This window comes from Acipenser ruthenus, chromosome 7 (assembly GCF_902713425.1).
Source record: "Acipenser ruthenus chromosome 7, fAciRut3.2 maternal haplotype, whole genome shotgun sequence".
NCBI classification, from domain to species: Eukaryota; Metazoa; Chordata; class Actinopteri; order Acipenseriformes; family Acipenseridae; genus Acipenser; species Acipenser ruthenus.
The window spans coordinates 61103797-61121977 of record NC_081195.1 but is presented as its reverse complement, the minus strand read 5'-3'; the positions used below and the strand labels follow the sequence as shown (position 1 = coordinate 61121977).

The 18181-nt window shown below is 37.0% G+C and overlaps 1 protein-coding gene across 1 annotated transcript in view; it reads left to right on the top strand.

Annotated features, from left to right (window-relative positions):
• The window catches only part of LOC117415778 (A disintegrin and metalloproteinase with thrombospondin motifs 20-like), a 104030-nt gene that overhangs the window by 30221 nt on the left and 55628 nt on the right, over window positions 1-18181 (top strand). The window contains exons 5-11 of the mRNA XM_034026569.3: window positions 1780-1863; window positions 1973-2097; window positions 2542-2582; window positions 3035-3140; window positions 8364-8510; window positions 11467-11608; window positions 12609-12713. Of these exons, the coding sequence (XP_033882460.2) occupies window positions 1780-1863; window positions 1973-2097; window positions 2542-2582; window positions 3035-3140; window positions 8364-8510; window positions 11467-11608; window positions 12609-12713 (750 nt within the window). The remainder of the gene's footprint in view (window positions 1-1779; window positions 1864-1972; window positions 2098-2541; window positions 2583-3034; window positions 3141-8363; window positions 8511-11466; window positions 11609-12608; window positions 12714-18181) is intronic.

Below are 18181 nucleotides of genomic sequence, written 5' to 3'. Positions count from 1 at the left end.
TATAATGGTGCCGTGATTTAACTCTATATTATGAATACTGTTGGTGTTTTCCCTCGGTATGATGTATTGACCCCAATTAATATAATTCAGTACAATAATGTCTATAAGATGTTTGTGGTAGGTTTACATGTTTATACCTAAGTACATCTTAAGACTTTTTTCAAACAGTTGAGAGAGGCAGGAGTGGGTCAGCTTTACTCCAGTTTTGGGATATCTTGCTTATGGGATCTCAAACTCTATGGGCTTTAATCCACAAGGGAGTCACCACCCTGTGTGTCGCTGAGGAAGACGGAGCAATCAGGAACCCCTGCTGGGTCTTGAGCTTGCAACACTAGTGCCAAGGTTCAGAATACCATGGCATAGTAAAACTAGTACAAGTAACTCTGTGGACATCATAATGTATGAAAATGGAGAACAAGAAGGCAGATAGTTTGTGGTGAATTTGCATGGTCAAATATTTGAATTACTGTTTTGTTGCAACTGTTTTGTGTAGAGACAACCTTGTTGTTTTATTAATTGAGTTTTACAGTTACTGCAAATATATCTTTTTTTAAATCTAAGTGTTGCTCTTACTTACAATAGTGCATTTAGCCACTAAATGTGTGGACCACAGACATGCTTTCTTAATTAGCAAGTGCCAGTAAAGTTGGATTGATGGCTTTTGTTTAAGAGGCACCAACATGACATCTTCCAAATGCTGACCTAACAGCAGGTGTCAATTCTATTGTCTATCTACTGTAGGGTTAACCTACAACAGATCTTTTAGCCATTTGTATTGTTTACTATTTCAGCAAAACAGCTTAAAATGAAATACATTGATGTATGTTAAGCCATTCTAAACATTACTACCAATGGCATTATGATTTGTGTTGTCTTCATTTACACAAAGTGCCTTCCTGGCTGACCTTTGTAAAAGATCCCCTATGAAGGCATGACAAGCAAAATATGTATAGTCTGCTAATTAGTTCCTGTCAGGGGGGTTGAAATAGCCATGGGCAGTGAATGAATGAGTAAAACGATATCTCAACTTTGTGTGCAGTGGTTTGTCTGTTCTTGTAAACTCCAGTACTTTCTTGCTAAGATTAGTGGCAGAAAAGCACTTCATGATATTTGGCCTGTTAAATATTAGACGTATATATTTATGAATTCCTGTTTAGCCATAATAAAACTGGTGGGGGATCCATGGCCTTTCCTGAAAGGAAGGCTTCCCTTCTATTCCTGTAAAATCACTTGGTGGATAGGTTTTATTAGTGCAGGTGCATTGGGAGTTCAGCTACTGTTAAATACTTAGTTGTTCTTAAGCCAAGCCATAGTTTCACAATCAAGCACAATTATAAGACTTTCAAATATTTGTTTAAAACCTTTTTTCCTCCTGTGAGGACTTAAAGGATTAATAGCACCAAGAACCCTATGGTGCCAAACAGGCATTTTAAATCAGTCACCCCTTTGTAATATTTGAACAGTGTTTGTATGCAAAAGAGTGAAGATTAATTGTACAGTAGCCCATATACAAATGATGTTCACGCAACCCAGTTTACATACTGTAAATGAACCGAGTACTGAATGTAGAATTAATTTAACTTGACACTCCGGATTTGAATGTCAGTAATATCTAGGTAAAACCTGGATGTAAAAGCTGCTTTATACATTGTGAACACAGAACATCATCAAACATCACTCACGTTGTTGAATTTTCCTCTGTCAGTTATACTTTGTACAAGTCACCCCTTAGAAAACATAAGGTTTTTAAAGAATTATTTGTCTTTCATATTGTTCCAGGTGGCTGCAATTTACAGAGATCCAAGCGTTGGAAATCTTATAAATATTATGGTTGTGAAATTAATTGTTGTCCACCATGAACAGGTAAGGCAGAAGCCAGCAACACGGTTCAAATTCCATTAGAGTTTAAATTAATTTTGCACTGGAGATGTCTGAAGATGAATTGGAGTTCTCTTGTCTCCTTTTTGGATAGGAAGGACCTTCTGTCAGTTTCAATGCGGCAACTACCCTCCACAATTTTTGTGTGTGGCAGCAAACACAGAATGTTGTAGATGACACCCATCCTTCACACCATGACACAGCTGTTCTCCTCACCAGGTATTGTTATTTGAACTTGCAGGATAACAATAACGTTCAAAGGTGTAATATGCTGACTTCAAAACAGTTCAGTATCCAGCTGCAAACTATTTATCCACCTCACTTCTCTTCCTGCTGCTTGGTACTTTATTACAATACCTTTCCTGTCAGGTGTTTCATAACAGCTCTGTTGTGTGCACATACCCCAACCTGCTTTCATGTCAGTTTCAGAAGGTTTATTAATAGAAACAGCACAATCCATCCATTACCTTGTTACACAGGACATGCTTATAAATTGTACACAATATATCGTGCCATATTTCTCTGTCAGAAAAAAAAGTTGTACCATAATTTAAGATATATATTGTGCACCTTTTTGCATATGGAATTGGCACAATATGTGCACAAGGAAGCAAAATGTACACAGCTGCATGTGTGTTCATAATTGAGTTGTTCATATTTCAGGGAAGACATCTGCAGAGCACAGAACAAGTGTGATACCTTAGGTGAGTGGATTGCCAACTGATTTATTTTTGTTTTTTGTTACAGTTATTGATTTCTGAATTTAAAGCCTGTCAGCTTATTGATTTCTGAATTTAAAGCCTGTCAGCTGTTAGGAGACCAAATACTGAAAAAAGTCTGTTTTGACCAGCATTGCTACCTGATTGTGATTTATCTTTCTAAGGGAGTTGTGTTATTGTGTTTTGACTTGTTCCCTGCAAAGGAAGCTATGTTCTTTCTTGCATAAGACAACATAGTATAACATTGTTATTCATTTGCTGCTCTAATGACAGAGTCACTGTATACTAATATTAAAAAGTGAAACACAATACATATCCGAAGAACATCCTAAGAGTGGGCATGTTAAATATTAGTTGTGTAAGCTTTTGTTTTTGCTAACAGCAACGTACATTTTCAAGAAGATATTTGTTTAACCTGTCCTATATTCATTGCGCAGGCTTAGCTGAACTTGGTACGATGTGTGATCCCTTCCGTAGCTGCTCCCTTAGTGAAGAGAATGGTCTTAGTGCTGCATTTACCATTGCACATGAGCTGGGGCATGTGTAAGTATACCCATGGCTGTGTTAACTGCAAAACAAAAGGCTTTTATTTACAAGCATTGCATGTGCAAAAAATAATGAAAAAACTTATAACATTGCAGGCTTAATACTATTAATTGTGAAGCGCTCTGAGATGATTGCTTTTAAGGGTGCTATACAAAATAAAGTTTATTATTATTATCATATATTTTTTTTGCAGTACTGATTTTAAGCATGTTATTGAAGCAAGCACCTGTTTTTTTTTCTTTCTTTTTATAAAAAATAATAATAATAATCTTGTAAGAAAATCTCTTGTTCTTGATTTAAATCTGTTTGTACTTCTATGGGTTCTGGATGCCAGTGTTTTAATTTGTCTTTTTTGGGATTTGCGATTTTATATTTGAAACGTACAAACAAAAAGTAAAAGTCCCAGGCCCAATACACTCAGACAACACAGTTGCTAGGCTACTGACCCACTGGGACGTAGTGGATGCAGAAGGATGGCAAAAGATGTGTGCTATGGGTTACTGAAAGGGGGTTTAACAAGTAAATATAATTTGAATCAAAATAAATGTAATTTATGGGAAAAAAATAACATTTTAACATTAAATACACAGGGAGTGAGAGAGGGACTTTTACATATAGAGACATTTGAGCAATTGAAGTTCGAGATTTTTTGTTACCAGAGTGCAAAAACAGAAACCCTGTGCAGAGAGAGAATTAAATATTTAGCATTGGATACTTTAAAATGTATGGGGTTCAAATAATTTTGGCAGGATGCTAAAATGAGGCCTTCTGAAAGCACTTTTATATTAATTTCTCCTGGTCTGTCATCCTTAAGTGCAGATACATGTACCATATAGAGTAAATAAAAGGGGTCGAAAGTACTTGTTGAAATAATCATTGTCAAGTACTGTATTTTCTTTTTTTTTTTTTTTTTTTTTTTTTTAATAATTTAGTCATTGCCAATTAGTTTTTATTATTTTCTCCCCAATTTGAAATGCCCAATTATTTTTTAGGCTCAGCTCACCACTACCACCCCTGCGCTGACTCGGGAGGGGCGAAGATGAACACACGCTGTCCTCCGAAGCGTGTGCCGTCAGCCGCCCACTTCTTTACACACTGCGAAATCATCGTGCAGCCGCCTCAGAGCTACAGTGTCGGAGGACAACGCAGCTCTGGGCAGCTTACAGGCAAGCCCGCAGGCGCCCGGCCAGACTACAGGGGTCGCTGCTGCGCGGTGAGCCGAGGACACCCTGGCCGACCTAACCCTCCCTCCCCCCGGGCGACACTCGGCCAATTGAGCACCGCCCCCTGGAAGCTCCCGTCCACGGTCGGCTGTGGAATAGCCTGGACTCGAACCGGCGACGTCCAGGCTATAGAGCGCATCCTGCACTCTAGTGAGTGCTTTTACTGAATGCGCCACTCGGGAGCCCGAAGTATTGTATTTTCAATCATGATGTGTACAGGTAATGGGCCATGAAGTTCACTTCAAGTTCCAGTATTGGAATTCAATATTAACTTTACTCTGCCCAGATAAATGAATGCCTAGCCTAGCCAGGACTTAATATTGCCACACTTATTAAATGTGGGGAATGCAGACATTTCCTAAATAGTTGTTTTTTGTTTTGTTTTGTTTTGTTTTACAAACACCTGTTAAATTATAGACTCAACTACAGTAATCTTTACCACTTAAACTTGTGGCTTGTCTGTCAATTCACATTTGTAGTGTTATATAATTAAGGTTTCAAAAAGATGGAAAAACCTGACAAAATTGAAAAAGCATTTTTGATTACTGAACCTTTTGCTGTACTGCTTCTTTTAAAATATCATACTTTTGCTTAATTAGTTTAAATAAAGAAAGGCATTCTTGAACAAGAGTTATGGATAGTGTTGTGTTGTTTTTTTTTTTTTGTTTTTTTTTTTTAAATGGGGGCACGAGTCTAAAGGCCCAAAGAACCCACAGTAATCGTCAAAGACCTTGCAGTAAAATGTCCAGCAGCGTGTTGTGAAATACTGTATGTTTATTGTACAAAAGATGTTGAGACACTTTATAGTAGACATTGAGCTGACTCCCACATCTCCCAGTCCTTCTAGCTGTAAGCCTAGCCACAAACTGCTGTACATTTTCACTACAATTTTGCAATATCGAAAACTGAACTACAGTAGTCATAATGTACTGTCGGCATTGGCCTAACCATAAATTCACCATATTTGTAACTTATTATATCGTGAAAAAAGCAGGAGCTCTGTAATGTTTTATAATCACCAACAATACAAATAACATCTTGTATGGTAGTTTTGACAGGAACCACAGTAAATGCAGGATTTTCTTTTGAATGGTTTTACAACCAAAGGTTGATTTGACAAGGTATTACTTGGTTGTTAAACTTGAGGTCAATGAGTCAAATAAATAATTGAATGCATACAGTTCTGTATTGATAGTATTACTTTAATGAGCACTCATAATCCTGCTATTCAGGTTAAGTAAGAGGGATCTGTGTTTGCTTCTCAATAGATGGGAATGCCAGTCATTCTGATCTCCCACAGACTGCCTAAACATTCCTTCAGAAACCAGACTTCAACTGTAAAACTTACAACTGTGGCACAGACGCTTTTTAACCGAAGTATGTTGTTGATTAAGAAGTTCACACAACCGTTTTTTTTGGTAGTACTTTTCGAACAATTAAGGTTTACATGTATTTTTTGTTTTATGGAGAGAAATTCTCCTTCAAAATTCAAATGAGCTAATTAATATTAAAATGTGGGAGGGTATATTTAAATATTTCTGTTGGTGTTCCAATTTGACCTTGCATGACTACTAATATCGTGCAGCTTTCTTAAACTGGGTTTCCATGAAGTTTTTAGTTTGTGATGAAGCACCGCAAGTGCACCCTGCCCCATTGAGCCACCTAAAAAATGAAATAAAAAAACAGAGGGAAACGAAACAAAAACCCAGACATAGCATTGCACCAATACCAAAAACAATACCAACAATTCCATAAGAGAGCGCTTTGTCTATCCAGGTATTATTTGCTATAATATAGATACAGTATGTATATACATATTATGCACATACAGTACATATATAATATACACAAGGTTTCCTATGAGTAGGTAGCTTCAGTAATCCTTATGGTAGTCGATTGAACAGAGCTACAATCCAGCATCACAGGTGATATAGAAGTTACGTCGCAAACCGGATCGTAACGGATGAAGTCTCATGTTATGGTATGGCTTTCAAACTTGTTAGCACACAACATAGATTTTAGTCAATTTGCACAGCTTTCAAGCGTGAGGTGATTTACCCACCCTTTTTAGCCGTCCCATGTTTTGGCCATGCGCTTCCTATAGCGTGAGGAATGTGCTTGATATGAGGGTGCTATGTCACATCCTCACGACAATGGAGAGACGATCTGGAGTTTCTAAACTGCATGTTAACCAAGCCATGGATATGTCAAAAATAATTTAGTGTAATGTAGGCTATAAAAACAAAATAGTCACCCTTTCTTGAGAGGGAAACAAACCTAGGTTAGTGCTACTTATTATTGTTCTCCGCTATCGTGGATAAAGCCTAACTAAAAGTTAAATCCCTTTTTTACTTTTAGTTGAATTCCATTTGTAGTTTTCCACAGTTCAGACTGGTCAAATCTACTTTTTTTTTTTTTTTTTTTTTTTTTTCTTGCCAGGGCATTCAACAAAGAATGTGGAACTGTACAAGGCAAACGATGCATCCAGCAGGATAGAAATTAGAAAATGAAACTGTAACCCTCCTCCACTTATCAAGCCTCCCACAAGAATACCAACCCCATACGAGGCTTGAGGTTCATTCTGCTCACTGTACCCTAAAGGAGAATGAAGCACTTTGTCTTATGGTTCCAGGAATAGTGTAGTTTGTAGTAGATGCCAGATATTTCTGGAAGTCTTCAACAACGTCCAGGCAGTATTCCTTATCTTTTAACTTAAATTAGCACTTACCTATCGGTGACATTTGCCAGTAGGATCTGAGTAAGCCTCTAAATTGTTCTACTTTGGTTACGTATATATCTTGTGATTGCTGCTGTTTTAAAAGGACTGTTTTCATTAACCTTTCTGTCATTACCAGGACCCCTATGGAATTTAACATTTTCTTTTATCTTGAAGAAAAAAAAAATTAAAGTCATGTGATAAGCTACAGAAAAAAATCTAAGTACTAAAATGTTTCAAGCAAACAGACATCAAAAAGAGACCCAACTAAGAGCGACCCCAAAAAGAGGCGTGAGGACTCTCTTCTTGTATCTTACATCAAAAAAAGTCATTGCACAATAGAGAAGAGCAGCACAGACAGTTTGGAGACGACTTGCTCTTGCGCAGGTTTAGGGAGTGAAGGAATAGGGAAGTAATGACTTGAATCTAGCCCTCAGACCCACTTAAAAGAAGGTTGAGATAATACCTTGAAATATATCGGAAGCAATTACAAAGAAACTTTGAAGACATGAAGATGGGAACCAGGAAGTGACATGTTTCACAGTTACTGAACAAAAAAAAACACCCTTAAACCCTTAAGTCTCTCTGAAGCCCAGTATCACTGCTACCTACAGATAAATTAATCTGTGGTGGGGAAGGGACAAGATTCTTGGGCTGGGATGCATTTGTTTGACCTTCGATGCAGTAAATGCTCCCGTCCAACAAGTATTTGGATGATTAAATGAACAGCTTAACAACAAGGGTGTGGTGTCCCACCCGCATTCTGCGTTACGAGAAAAGAGAGAACACTTTGGAGTACGACTCCACTAGTGAGATGTCTTTTCAGTAATAACAGGATATTTAATAAAAAAAGGGGGTGAAACAGCAGAAATTGCCCCACCTGCGGTCATTCTACATTTATTAATCTGTCATCCAATGCATGTGCTTTGTAAGGCTAATATGTGTAATGTGGAAAATTCTTGTATGATTTACATGGGGCATTGTGAGAGGAGGTTCCAGACACAATATAATGAAATAGACAGTAATATCAACAACTGCATCATGGGAGTTTTAACGAAGGGTGGGAACAGTGGACTCATTAAAGAATAGCACTGTTCATAAGACTATCTCACTATTGTCTGTTTTGCCTCTCTAGTTGTGTTTATGACTTCAAGCAAAATCCACAACATATCTTCCTGTCCATCTGCATGTTTACATGGTCCTCAAATATTATGTACAGTGTTTTTACAGTAACATTGATTGTTCTAAATTACTTTTTTGTTGTTGTTGTTGTTGTTATAGGTTTAACATACCTCATGACGATAGTTTTAAATGCAAAGAAGCTGGGGTGAAACATCAATACCACGTCATGGCCCCAACACTCAACTACAACACAAGCCCATGGTCATGGTCCAAGTGTAGTCGCAAGTACATCACTGAATTTCTTGAGTAAGTTATTTACTTCACAGTCTTCTATAGGTGCCTGTGCAAAACTTGTTTTGCGTGTTAAAGTGTCTTGCTCAAACACCTTTGCTTGTTGTTCCCCTTCCTTGCTTGCCCTGTTACACAGATTTAAAAGTGGCTGGACAAACACTCATTTAGCCACAACATACTTTCCCTGTAAAATGGTAACTAGAGGCAACTAGAGTCTTTCACTTGCTATAAAGCCAAGTAGTGACCACCAGCCTCTCTGAAGAGCTTCCATTTAAGATGGGAAATGTCAGTTATAATTAGGTTTTCCCTAGACGTGACCCTTTTGATCTTTCTCCATGCTTTGGTGATTGGGAACCTTTTTACAAAAGGAAGCCTTGTTGATGAGTGAATCTTGGGGTCACTTTATTCTGAAAGCGTTTATAAGGGTTTTAATGTTATTCAGCTCTGCACGCATCTCTTTCCAGTCAATCTTGCACGGTGGTTTGATTTTAAAGTTCTGGTTTTGTCAAATATCTACAGATGAATAAAAGCAAAATTACTTTTTTGGATTCAGACCTTGGGGCTCTAGAGGAGGTAAACGTGTACATTGTTCTGGAATTCTTGAACATTTCTGACAATTGCCTTCCACGCAATGCTTGGGAATAAAACACGGACCAGTCTAACAATGGTGATATTTATAAACATTATGGTCTTTAGGAACAGAGAGTGCACAATTACAGCTTGGTGGGAAACATTTATGAAAAGAAACAGCCTATGGCTTTTGATGCATATGTTTGTCTTACAAGGGGTAGCATTGATCAAAACTGCATGCTATATTCTCAAGAGGTTATTAGGTCAAGTGCATCAGTGTTTTGGCTGCCGACACATCATCAGGATATTTATAATTCATATTTTACTAATGATAGCAGATTTATTGCTTAAACTTCTAATTGGGGTAAACTAGTGTCTATTGTTTATTACAAATTGTGTGAAACAACTACTGTGTTACTATAAACAAAACACACTTTTCATGACAGATGCAGTTAAAGAATATTTGTTTTGTTGCTGGTAGGTTTACTTGACATTTTTAAGCTTTTTGTTGTGAGGAACTACTGAAATATTTTCCGTAATTGTCCTTGGAAGTGTCTGTTTGTGTTTCCTTGGAAACTAGGTAAGAGTTGAGTTATTAAAAACTGTAACCCGTATTGTGTTATAGAAAGCCATTGTATGTAAAGTATATTTGTGAAGGCATTTTCTTTCACGTAAAATAAAATATATTATATAGGGCAGCAGTGTGGAGTAGTGGTTAGGGCTCTGGACTCTTGATCAGAAGGTTGTTTGTTCAATCCCAGGTGGGGGACACTGCTGCTTTACCCTTGAGCAAGGTACTTTACCTAGATTGCTCCAGTAAAAACCCAACTGTATAAATGGATAATTGTATGTAAAAAATAATGTGATATCTGTAAAATGTGAAATAATGTGATATCTTGTAACAATTGTAAGTCGCCCTGGATAAGGGCATCTGCTAAGAAATAAATAATAATAATAATATTCAGTTCAGAACCTTTTGAAAAACATAATCGCTCTGTTCCGGTACACAACAATTATTAAGATTGTAAATCAATATAAAATGGATTTGATTAAACCAAAGAATTTTACTGCTAAGGGTATTTTCTTTAATATACAGTGAAGGGCATTTAATAATTCATGTTATACAATGAAAACATTCAGTCACTGTCAGAAACTCAATTACGTTTTTCATCTTAATGCAACTGCTGTATATTTGTCTAAGAAATTGTCCTCATGGTATCAACATAAAAGGTTTATTTTTTATTCTGAAGTCTCTGAAAAGGGTACAATATATCTGGAATGTATGCAGTACAGGCTCATCGCATATTGTTTCCTTCCATTGAGGATGGAACATTGGGTACAAGTATTATAATAATATTTACTTCAAATGTGAAAAGAAATACAAAGGGCTGTGACAATGGTTTCTTTAGAATTCAGATTTCTAAAACTGTAAAGATGGTCTTTTGTAACTAAGTGCATTTTAAAATTTGAAACTGGTGACAGCCAGGTGCATATTTTGGAAAGTTGCCATCTTAAAGAATTTGTGTCCTGTAATGATATATGTATATTCTTCACATTGCTGAGCAGCGTGCTGCCTATAATATCTCAGCGTTGCTGTTTTTGTAGTTTCCAACCTGGTTTTAATAGCAGACTCAAACTATTATCTCCCTTTGATTAGTTAATACAATATTGCTTAAAGATTTCCTACTATGGGTTTTGTTTATCGCGTTTGTTATTGCTACAGATTTTGGTTTGATATGTAGTGTTCAAACACTTGGTTGGATTTAATGGGCTTATTGTAAGTTAAACATAACTGTGATGTAATTTTACAGAAGATCAATCTGATTTTGTTTCCCCTTTAGCAAGACATTTAGTAGAATGTCTTTATTGAAAAACAATGGGTTTTTATAAAATTGCAGACTAATATAAAGAAAACTAATTTTAGTCACAAACAAATAATCCTTTGGAATTAATATGTTGCAGGTGTCTTTTGACTTGGCACATGAACAAATTAGAAATGCTGCAGCAACTTGTCATGTAATTATACATTGTATGGCATATTGTTTGATCTTTTGTTCTCTGGTACAGAAGGCCTTTTGAACTGGAATACTTCATTTTATAAGTACCTGGTGTGGGGCAGCAGTTTTGTAACAGTAGGATAAAAATGGTCTGATATTGGGGTATTCATTCACACGAATTCTAAAATAAAAAGACCATGATGTGTACATTGAAAAGGTAAATGCGTTTCTTGTAGTTTTATCTTTTAAATCCTTTAAAATTATGAATGGTGTGCAGAATCTTCTCAAACGCTAAGGCCCTACTGGTATATGACTTTGGATTTTTCGTTTCCCTCAGTCATAACATTTTATAAAAAAAAGTTTACTTTAGTAAGTTAATTTTATTTTTTTTTCTCGGTGAACAGCACTGGATATGGAGAATGTCTCCTTGATGAGCCGGTTAGTAGAACATATGAACTTCCTTCTCAACTTCCTGGTCAGCTGTACAATGCCAACAAACAGTGTGAACTCATGTTCGGACCAGGATCACAAGTTTGTCCATACTTGGTAAGGCTTGTCTACTACTGTTGGGATGCATAACTAAAGTGGCAGTGTTTCTGTTTCGCTAAAGCCTTATTTTATTCTTAAATATTACTGAATAATAAATTGTGTCTAGTTCCAGTTCTTGTATGGTAAAAATACCATGTCATTTTTGTTCTGCCTTTTACAGAGAATGCACATTCTAGTGCAACAGCATTATGGGGGAAACTTGTGAACTGGTTCTGTGGCATAAAGGGCGCTCCTGTTTTCTATTAGATGCATAAAGGAATAATAAGAACTTGTAATATAATAAAATATACAACAACTAGTACAAAATACCCAATTTGTGTACAGTTATAAAATCATCAAGAAACCACTAATCATATCAACCGATGAGGCATGTTTTCTCCAGGTGCAGACCGAAACAAAACTGAGTCCATTGCATTGGCTCTCTGGAAATCAGTAAAAAATAAATTGCTTCTCTTTCTCCAGAACCGATTCAGTTATCATGCAGTACAATGCATGTCTTTTGACTTCTAGACTTCTTACACGAAAAGGGTATAAAGCAATGTAATGCGTAGACAAGGCTGTACGCCAACCAAATGACAGTAAGGGCCTGGTTTTTCAAATTTCTTAAAAGGGTTGGGTAATAATTAGGGCCTTTTATAACATTATGAAAAACATTGTTTCAGCAAGCTTGTAGACATTTATGTAGAGTTTTCAACAACATTCAATCTGTCAGGCAGGTCCTTAAAATATCTTTAACTTGCTCCAAGGATTTAGTATGGATAATTAAAGTGGGGCAGGCTGCCAAGCTGGCTTTAAAAGTTTGATTTCCAGTGGGCTTAAAAGCTATGTTCATAATGTATTTAAGCAAGAACATTCTATTCAAAGTTAAATACATATTATTTTTCTTAAATACTGATTAGTAAAAACATCTTGACGTCTGATTAGATTAGCGTTAATTTTGTTTTTATAGTGCTGGACAGCTCTAATCCTCTTCCCACCTGTGGTTTTCTTTTCACAGAAGCAGTGCAAGAGGCTGTGGTGCACAAGTGCAGAAGGGGTTCACAAGGGCTGTCGCACGCAGCACATGCCTCTGGCTGACGGGACTGATTGCGGACATGGGATGGTAAGTTTACTGTGGTACATCATAGTAAATTCAGGGATATAACATTTTGACACAACACTCTTGCAACTTCCATATTGCTAAAACTCAGAGCATACCTTTGTTCCCTTCATTGCTGTGCATAACAGTGTATTTTCATTAAACTAAAAACAAAAACAAGTTTATTTTTGCCCTTATTGACCAATATGTTGCTTTTTTTTAACACTGGCAAATGTGAGTTTTCTGCTGCTGCTTATGATCCAGAAATGTAAACACGTTCAGACCACAATTCTGTTTAAAAATGTCATGTAATTTGGGGGAAGAAGTACTTTTTATATTAAATACATGTTGAGTTACAATTCATAGTTTTACTATATATATATTTTTTTATATAAAATATGTGAGAGGATTACAAAAGTTATTAATAAATACCAATAATGTGTGTGTGTTTTTTTTTTTTTTTTTTATTCATAAATAAAAATGGCATATATTTTTTCCCAAGGAATAGGGTAAAGCAGCCCTTTGCCTTCAGCTGAACCTCCACCTCCACATCTTCCCAGACACTTTGGGAAATATTTATTTTGGTAACCTTCATTCATACAGACATAATAGTCTTTCATAGTAGGATAATAAACCAGCATGAAAACAGAATAGGAAATCCCAATAGGGCTGTGTGGTCCAGTGGTTAAAGAAAAGGGCTTGTAACCAGGAGGTCCCCAGTTCAAATCCCACCTCAGCCACTGACTCATTGTGTGATCCTGAGCAAGTCACTTAACCTCCTTGTGCTCCGTCTTTCAGGTGAGACGTAATTGTAAGTGACTCTGCAGCTGATGCATAGTTCACACACCCTAGTCTCTGTAAGTCGCCTTGGATAAGGCGTCTGCTAAATAAACAAATAATAATAATAATATATATTATCTGGTATATTTCAGAATGGTACTGTATCTTTTTTGTACTGTAAAATCAATATTTGGATTCAGCCTTACAATAACACATGGCTTAACATACTCTTTAGGATTATTTCCTTTTTTGTGTATTGGGAAGAACCATAATATTTGCAAACTTGGAACATTTGCCCCCCTCCCCTCTCTGAAATTAAAAAAAAAAAAAATGAAATTAAGTAACTGAATCTGGAGGAACTAAGGACATAGAGGGTATCTGATGGAAAAATAATTGGGGTTAAACTGTTTAATGTATACTATACATTATCTATTGGCATTTGGATAAAGAACTTGGTCACACTGGGTGCATTGAAAGCTCAAGGGTAGAAAATGTCAAGCTGTTAGAAATAGACTTTTCTGAGAGGAAATGCAGTCAGGGTCAAGTAGCCACCTTGTTCTGAACCCTTGACCCAAACCTATTTGAAAATCAGGGTGAGGAGGTTAGTGGTTAGCATATTGGAGTACAATGTTAAAGCCAAGTCGAGGCACACAGAAAGCTTGTACTGAAAGGATTCAGCTGCAGTCTGGTCCTCAATTGAAATCTAAAGGCTGTCAGGCACAACTCTGGCTGTATCTGTTTCATGTTGTCCCTTCTTTTATGTTTAGAAGTGTCTCAATAAAGAGCTTGTTCTACAGGCCAGAAAAGGGTTGGGAATATACTTTGTGAATGGTATAAAAGTGAAACTGAATGACTGCCATCATAACAGAGAAGCCAAAGAACTTAAGTGTGGTTTGTTGAATTATTGCCCACTCAACCACATTGCAAATGTAGCTGTCAAATTTAATATTTTAACAAATTATTATTAGACATTGCTTCACAAACATTTTGAGTAATGTCTTTCATCAGTGTTGCTTCAGAATAATATTGTGCAATAAATATATATTTAAAAATAACGGTTTTATAAATATCACAAAAGTATGAGATCATCTGGTTTGTGATTACGTGAACCATACATCTGTTGTTAGTTTTGCTTTGAAGGCAGTAAGATATATTTTCTTTTGCGATTTGATTGACTTTGTCCTGAAAGGCTTCATTTGGACCATTCTCTAAACAGACATTTAAAGCATTGAATCCTGCATGACCGTATCCTGGAAGACCAAGCATTTCAATAAAAGATTTCCTTTTAGTTATTTTAACACTGGAAAGATGTAGACAAACCGGAACCACAGTGCCTGCCAAACAAAGTTACACCATATACAGCAGTGTCCTTTCCAAGCAAGAAAAATATAAAGATCAAACAGTGCGCTCTCCAGAATATTAACGATATCTTTTTTCCTTTTTTGTTCTGTCATGTCATCTTAACTATAGTCTTTGAAGTTGAAGAAATGAAAGACAGAACTGTAAGCAATGTTTTGGCTTACCAAAATGTACAGGGAAGCATTTTATGTGGACATGGGGCGTGTGTGCTTCATTATCTTGAATGTCTGGAGCTTTTCAGATCCGTTTTTGGTTAATTGTCATATTCAGCACTCTGCAAAAAAGTCAGATGATTCCAGTGTTCTGTAATATTATATTATCAGGCTGAAATAATGGTCCTTATTATATGCTAGGTGTCCCTTTGGGGCACTGAGTAAGTTATTATTACTATCAATGAAATAAGGCAGATTAAAATCATCTTCAGCAGCCCTCACCCAATAGATGTTTCTGAAATGTAGCAGGCTTTCCTTGGGAGACCACTGTTGAGGCGATGGACCAAAACATTTTCCCCATGTCATTGAGTGGTAGACAATATGCTATTCCAGAAGTGGGATTAAATATTCCTCATGCAAATATAATATTGTCTCTTTTGTATAACATCCTTTAAACTCTTCTCTGTGGTTCTATTGAATGATTCATTGTGTCACATGGTCATCACTAACCCTGTCATCTCACATACTGAGGCTTGTTCTAATGAGTGCATCTCATTTCTTGTTGTCTGTAAATACCTCTGCCTCACTCCTTCTCCAGAGTTCAAAGCCTTTGTTATGCTTTGGGAATGGTGAAGCATGAGAAATCTGTCCTCTTTCATGCCTGTCCATTATTGCTTTTTCCATTTTTTGCCACTGAGTGGAAATGAGAGCAGGCACACAGCACACCACATCAACCACTCTACTTGATGTCTATAAATAAGAATCTGTAGACTGACCAACCCCACCTTCTCGCTCCTCCAACTTCAATATTTTTGACAGATTTATAAATTGATTTACATTCTTAATCATATCCACACATACATACCCACAGTTATATTTTGCATAAAACAGTAAATAAAATATCAAAAAGACCATTTCACTATCTGCTAAAACAAAAGTACTTAAGGCAGTATACAATAATACATCATATGCCAACAGAGCATGTGGTTAAAGAAACGGGCTTGTAACCAGAAGGTCCCCGGTTCAAATCCCACCTCAGCCACTGACTCATTGTGTGACCCTGAGCAAGTCACTTTACCTCCTTGTGCTCCGTCTTTCGGGTGAGACGTAGTTGTAAGTGACTCTGCAGCTGATGCATAGTTCACACACCCTAGTCTCTGTAAGTCGCCTTGGATAAAGGCGTCTGCTAAATAAATAAATAAATAGTAGGCGTTATATATAGTATAGTTCTTGGCTGTTATTTTTTTTCTCATCTAGATGAAACAATAATGTACAGAATAATGTCCTACAGTTCAAGAAGGTCTCATTTTTGTTTATTGTTACTGACATTGCAATTTCTTGTTTTTAGAACCTTTTCTTTAATGCTTTTATGGGTGTTTTTCCATAATATTGCAATACATGAGAGGTGTATTGTTTCTAGTTTGTTATTGTGACACATGGAGGGATGGGAGACTGACACGTTTGTTAAAACTTTATTTTGGAGGAAATCCATTCTGTGGTATTGGTTGGCAGTCTTAATAAATAAATTGTACTGATCAAAATGTATATATTTTTCCAGAATAATATACTGCTTTACAACATGCTCACTTTGAGTAACAATGCTGTTTGAGCAGGTAAACTCTTTGTTAAAGTCTAGAGTCCCGAACAATGCATACACGTGCTGCTTGATTGGCTTGATAAAGCTTGGATCTCCTCTTCACAGCAGCAATGCTCATGTTGATCCAGTATTCACTCCTGCGCCTAGACTTTTGTATCAACACTTTAGTAATCCAGTAAGGCTTGTCTTCCAGTAGTGTAAAATGAGTGGTTAAAGAGATGGCTCAGCTGTGAAATTATTCCTGTACATCAGAGAGAAAAGCCTTCCTTTGGTGTTTTGAAGTGAACCGTAACACAGTATAAATAGGTGCACATTTCTAAGCCATTCCATTTGCAGACATTTCATTTTGTTGTCATTCTGTATTGTCAACATTGCTATATAATTGCACCCATATTATACCTGACTTGCTGTTGCAGTCTTCATCGTAGTCAAAGCGTGGAAATTATTACCAGTGATGACATCAATCACAGTTTGCTTAACAAAGCTAGTCTCAGAGCTCACCCATATACACTGTGCAGTAGTGCCTTAACTAGGTAACAATCTGCCACTTCTAAACCTTCCAGTGCTTCAGGTTGACATTGTTTGAAGTTTCTCATTTAAAAACATGTAAAATTGATAACAGAACGATATCCATAACCGTCACTGCCATTATTGCAACATTTTTGCTTGTGTTAAGTCAGACATTTTAAATATCAGAACTGTACAGTAGCTATTCATAGTACTTTTGATTAAGATGGAAAGGTGTGCACATTAAAGCTAATTGATAATGCAATCTTAATACTAGTTTATTATCCTCCTGCAGTTTTATGTATGTTAATGTAGGTTCCCAGTATGTCCGTCCATATGTATATTGTACTCTTTTCGATAACATTCCCACATCTTCATATATGAGCATATATAGGCACTTGAGGGTATTAGCATCCTGATCAGGGTGACCTCATTTTTCATTTCTTTAAGATTTCCATTACACGAGAGTAGATGTTAAAACTTCATGCTGATTTGAACTCGGCTCTCGCCAAGATAAGCACCAACTAAGACGTAGCTTTATGTGTCTCCATCCATTTACGTTTCCTTCCATATGATGATGTAGATATCCTTCTGTCTGGTGTTAATGGCTGAAGTGTAATGCTGGCTCCAGGGATCAGCTTATTTTGCCTCCCTGGCGCATCAGCACACACAACGACTGCGATGCTGGCTCCGGGGATAAACCACAGTGCGGCCTCCCCAGCGCATCAGCATGACAACCGTCTGGATTGAGCTAAGTAGGGTACATCTCTGGGGTTTTCAAGTGGGCACCTTCCATCCTCAGTGTTTCGTCGACTAGCCCACGACACCTCAAGAGGGCTCGACGGTGATTCTGGCGTCCCAGCATCACCCCCCTCCGTCCCCCACTCAACTCAGCCCAGCTTACTTACCTGTACATCAGCGTTTCTTTCTTTCTATTGTGCTTGAGATCCCCAGCCAGAATCTTTCCGTCTCAACCACAGCCAGTTGCTGCTCCTCTCTGCTGCATCAGATAAGTTCTTCACTGTGCGACGCAACTCTTGAGATGGTTCTAATAATGAAGGCTATATCTTAGGAAGTGATTGTCTGAACTTTGAGTG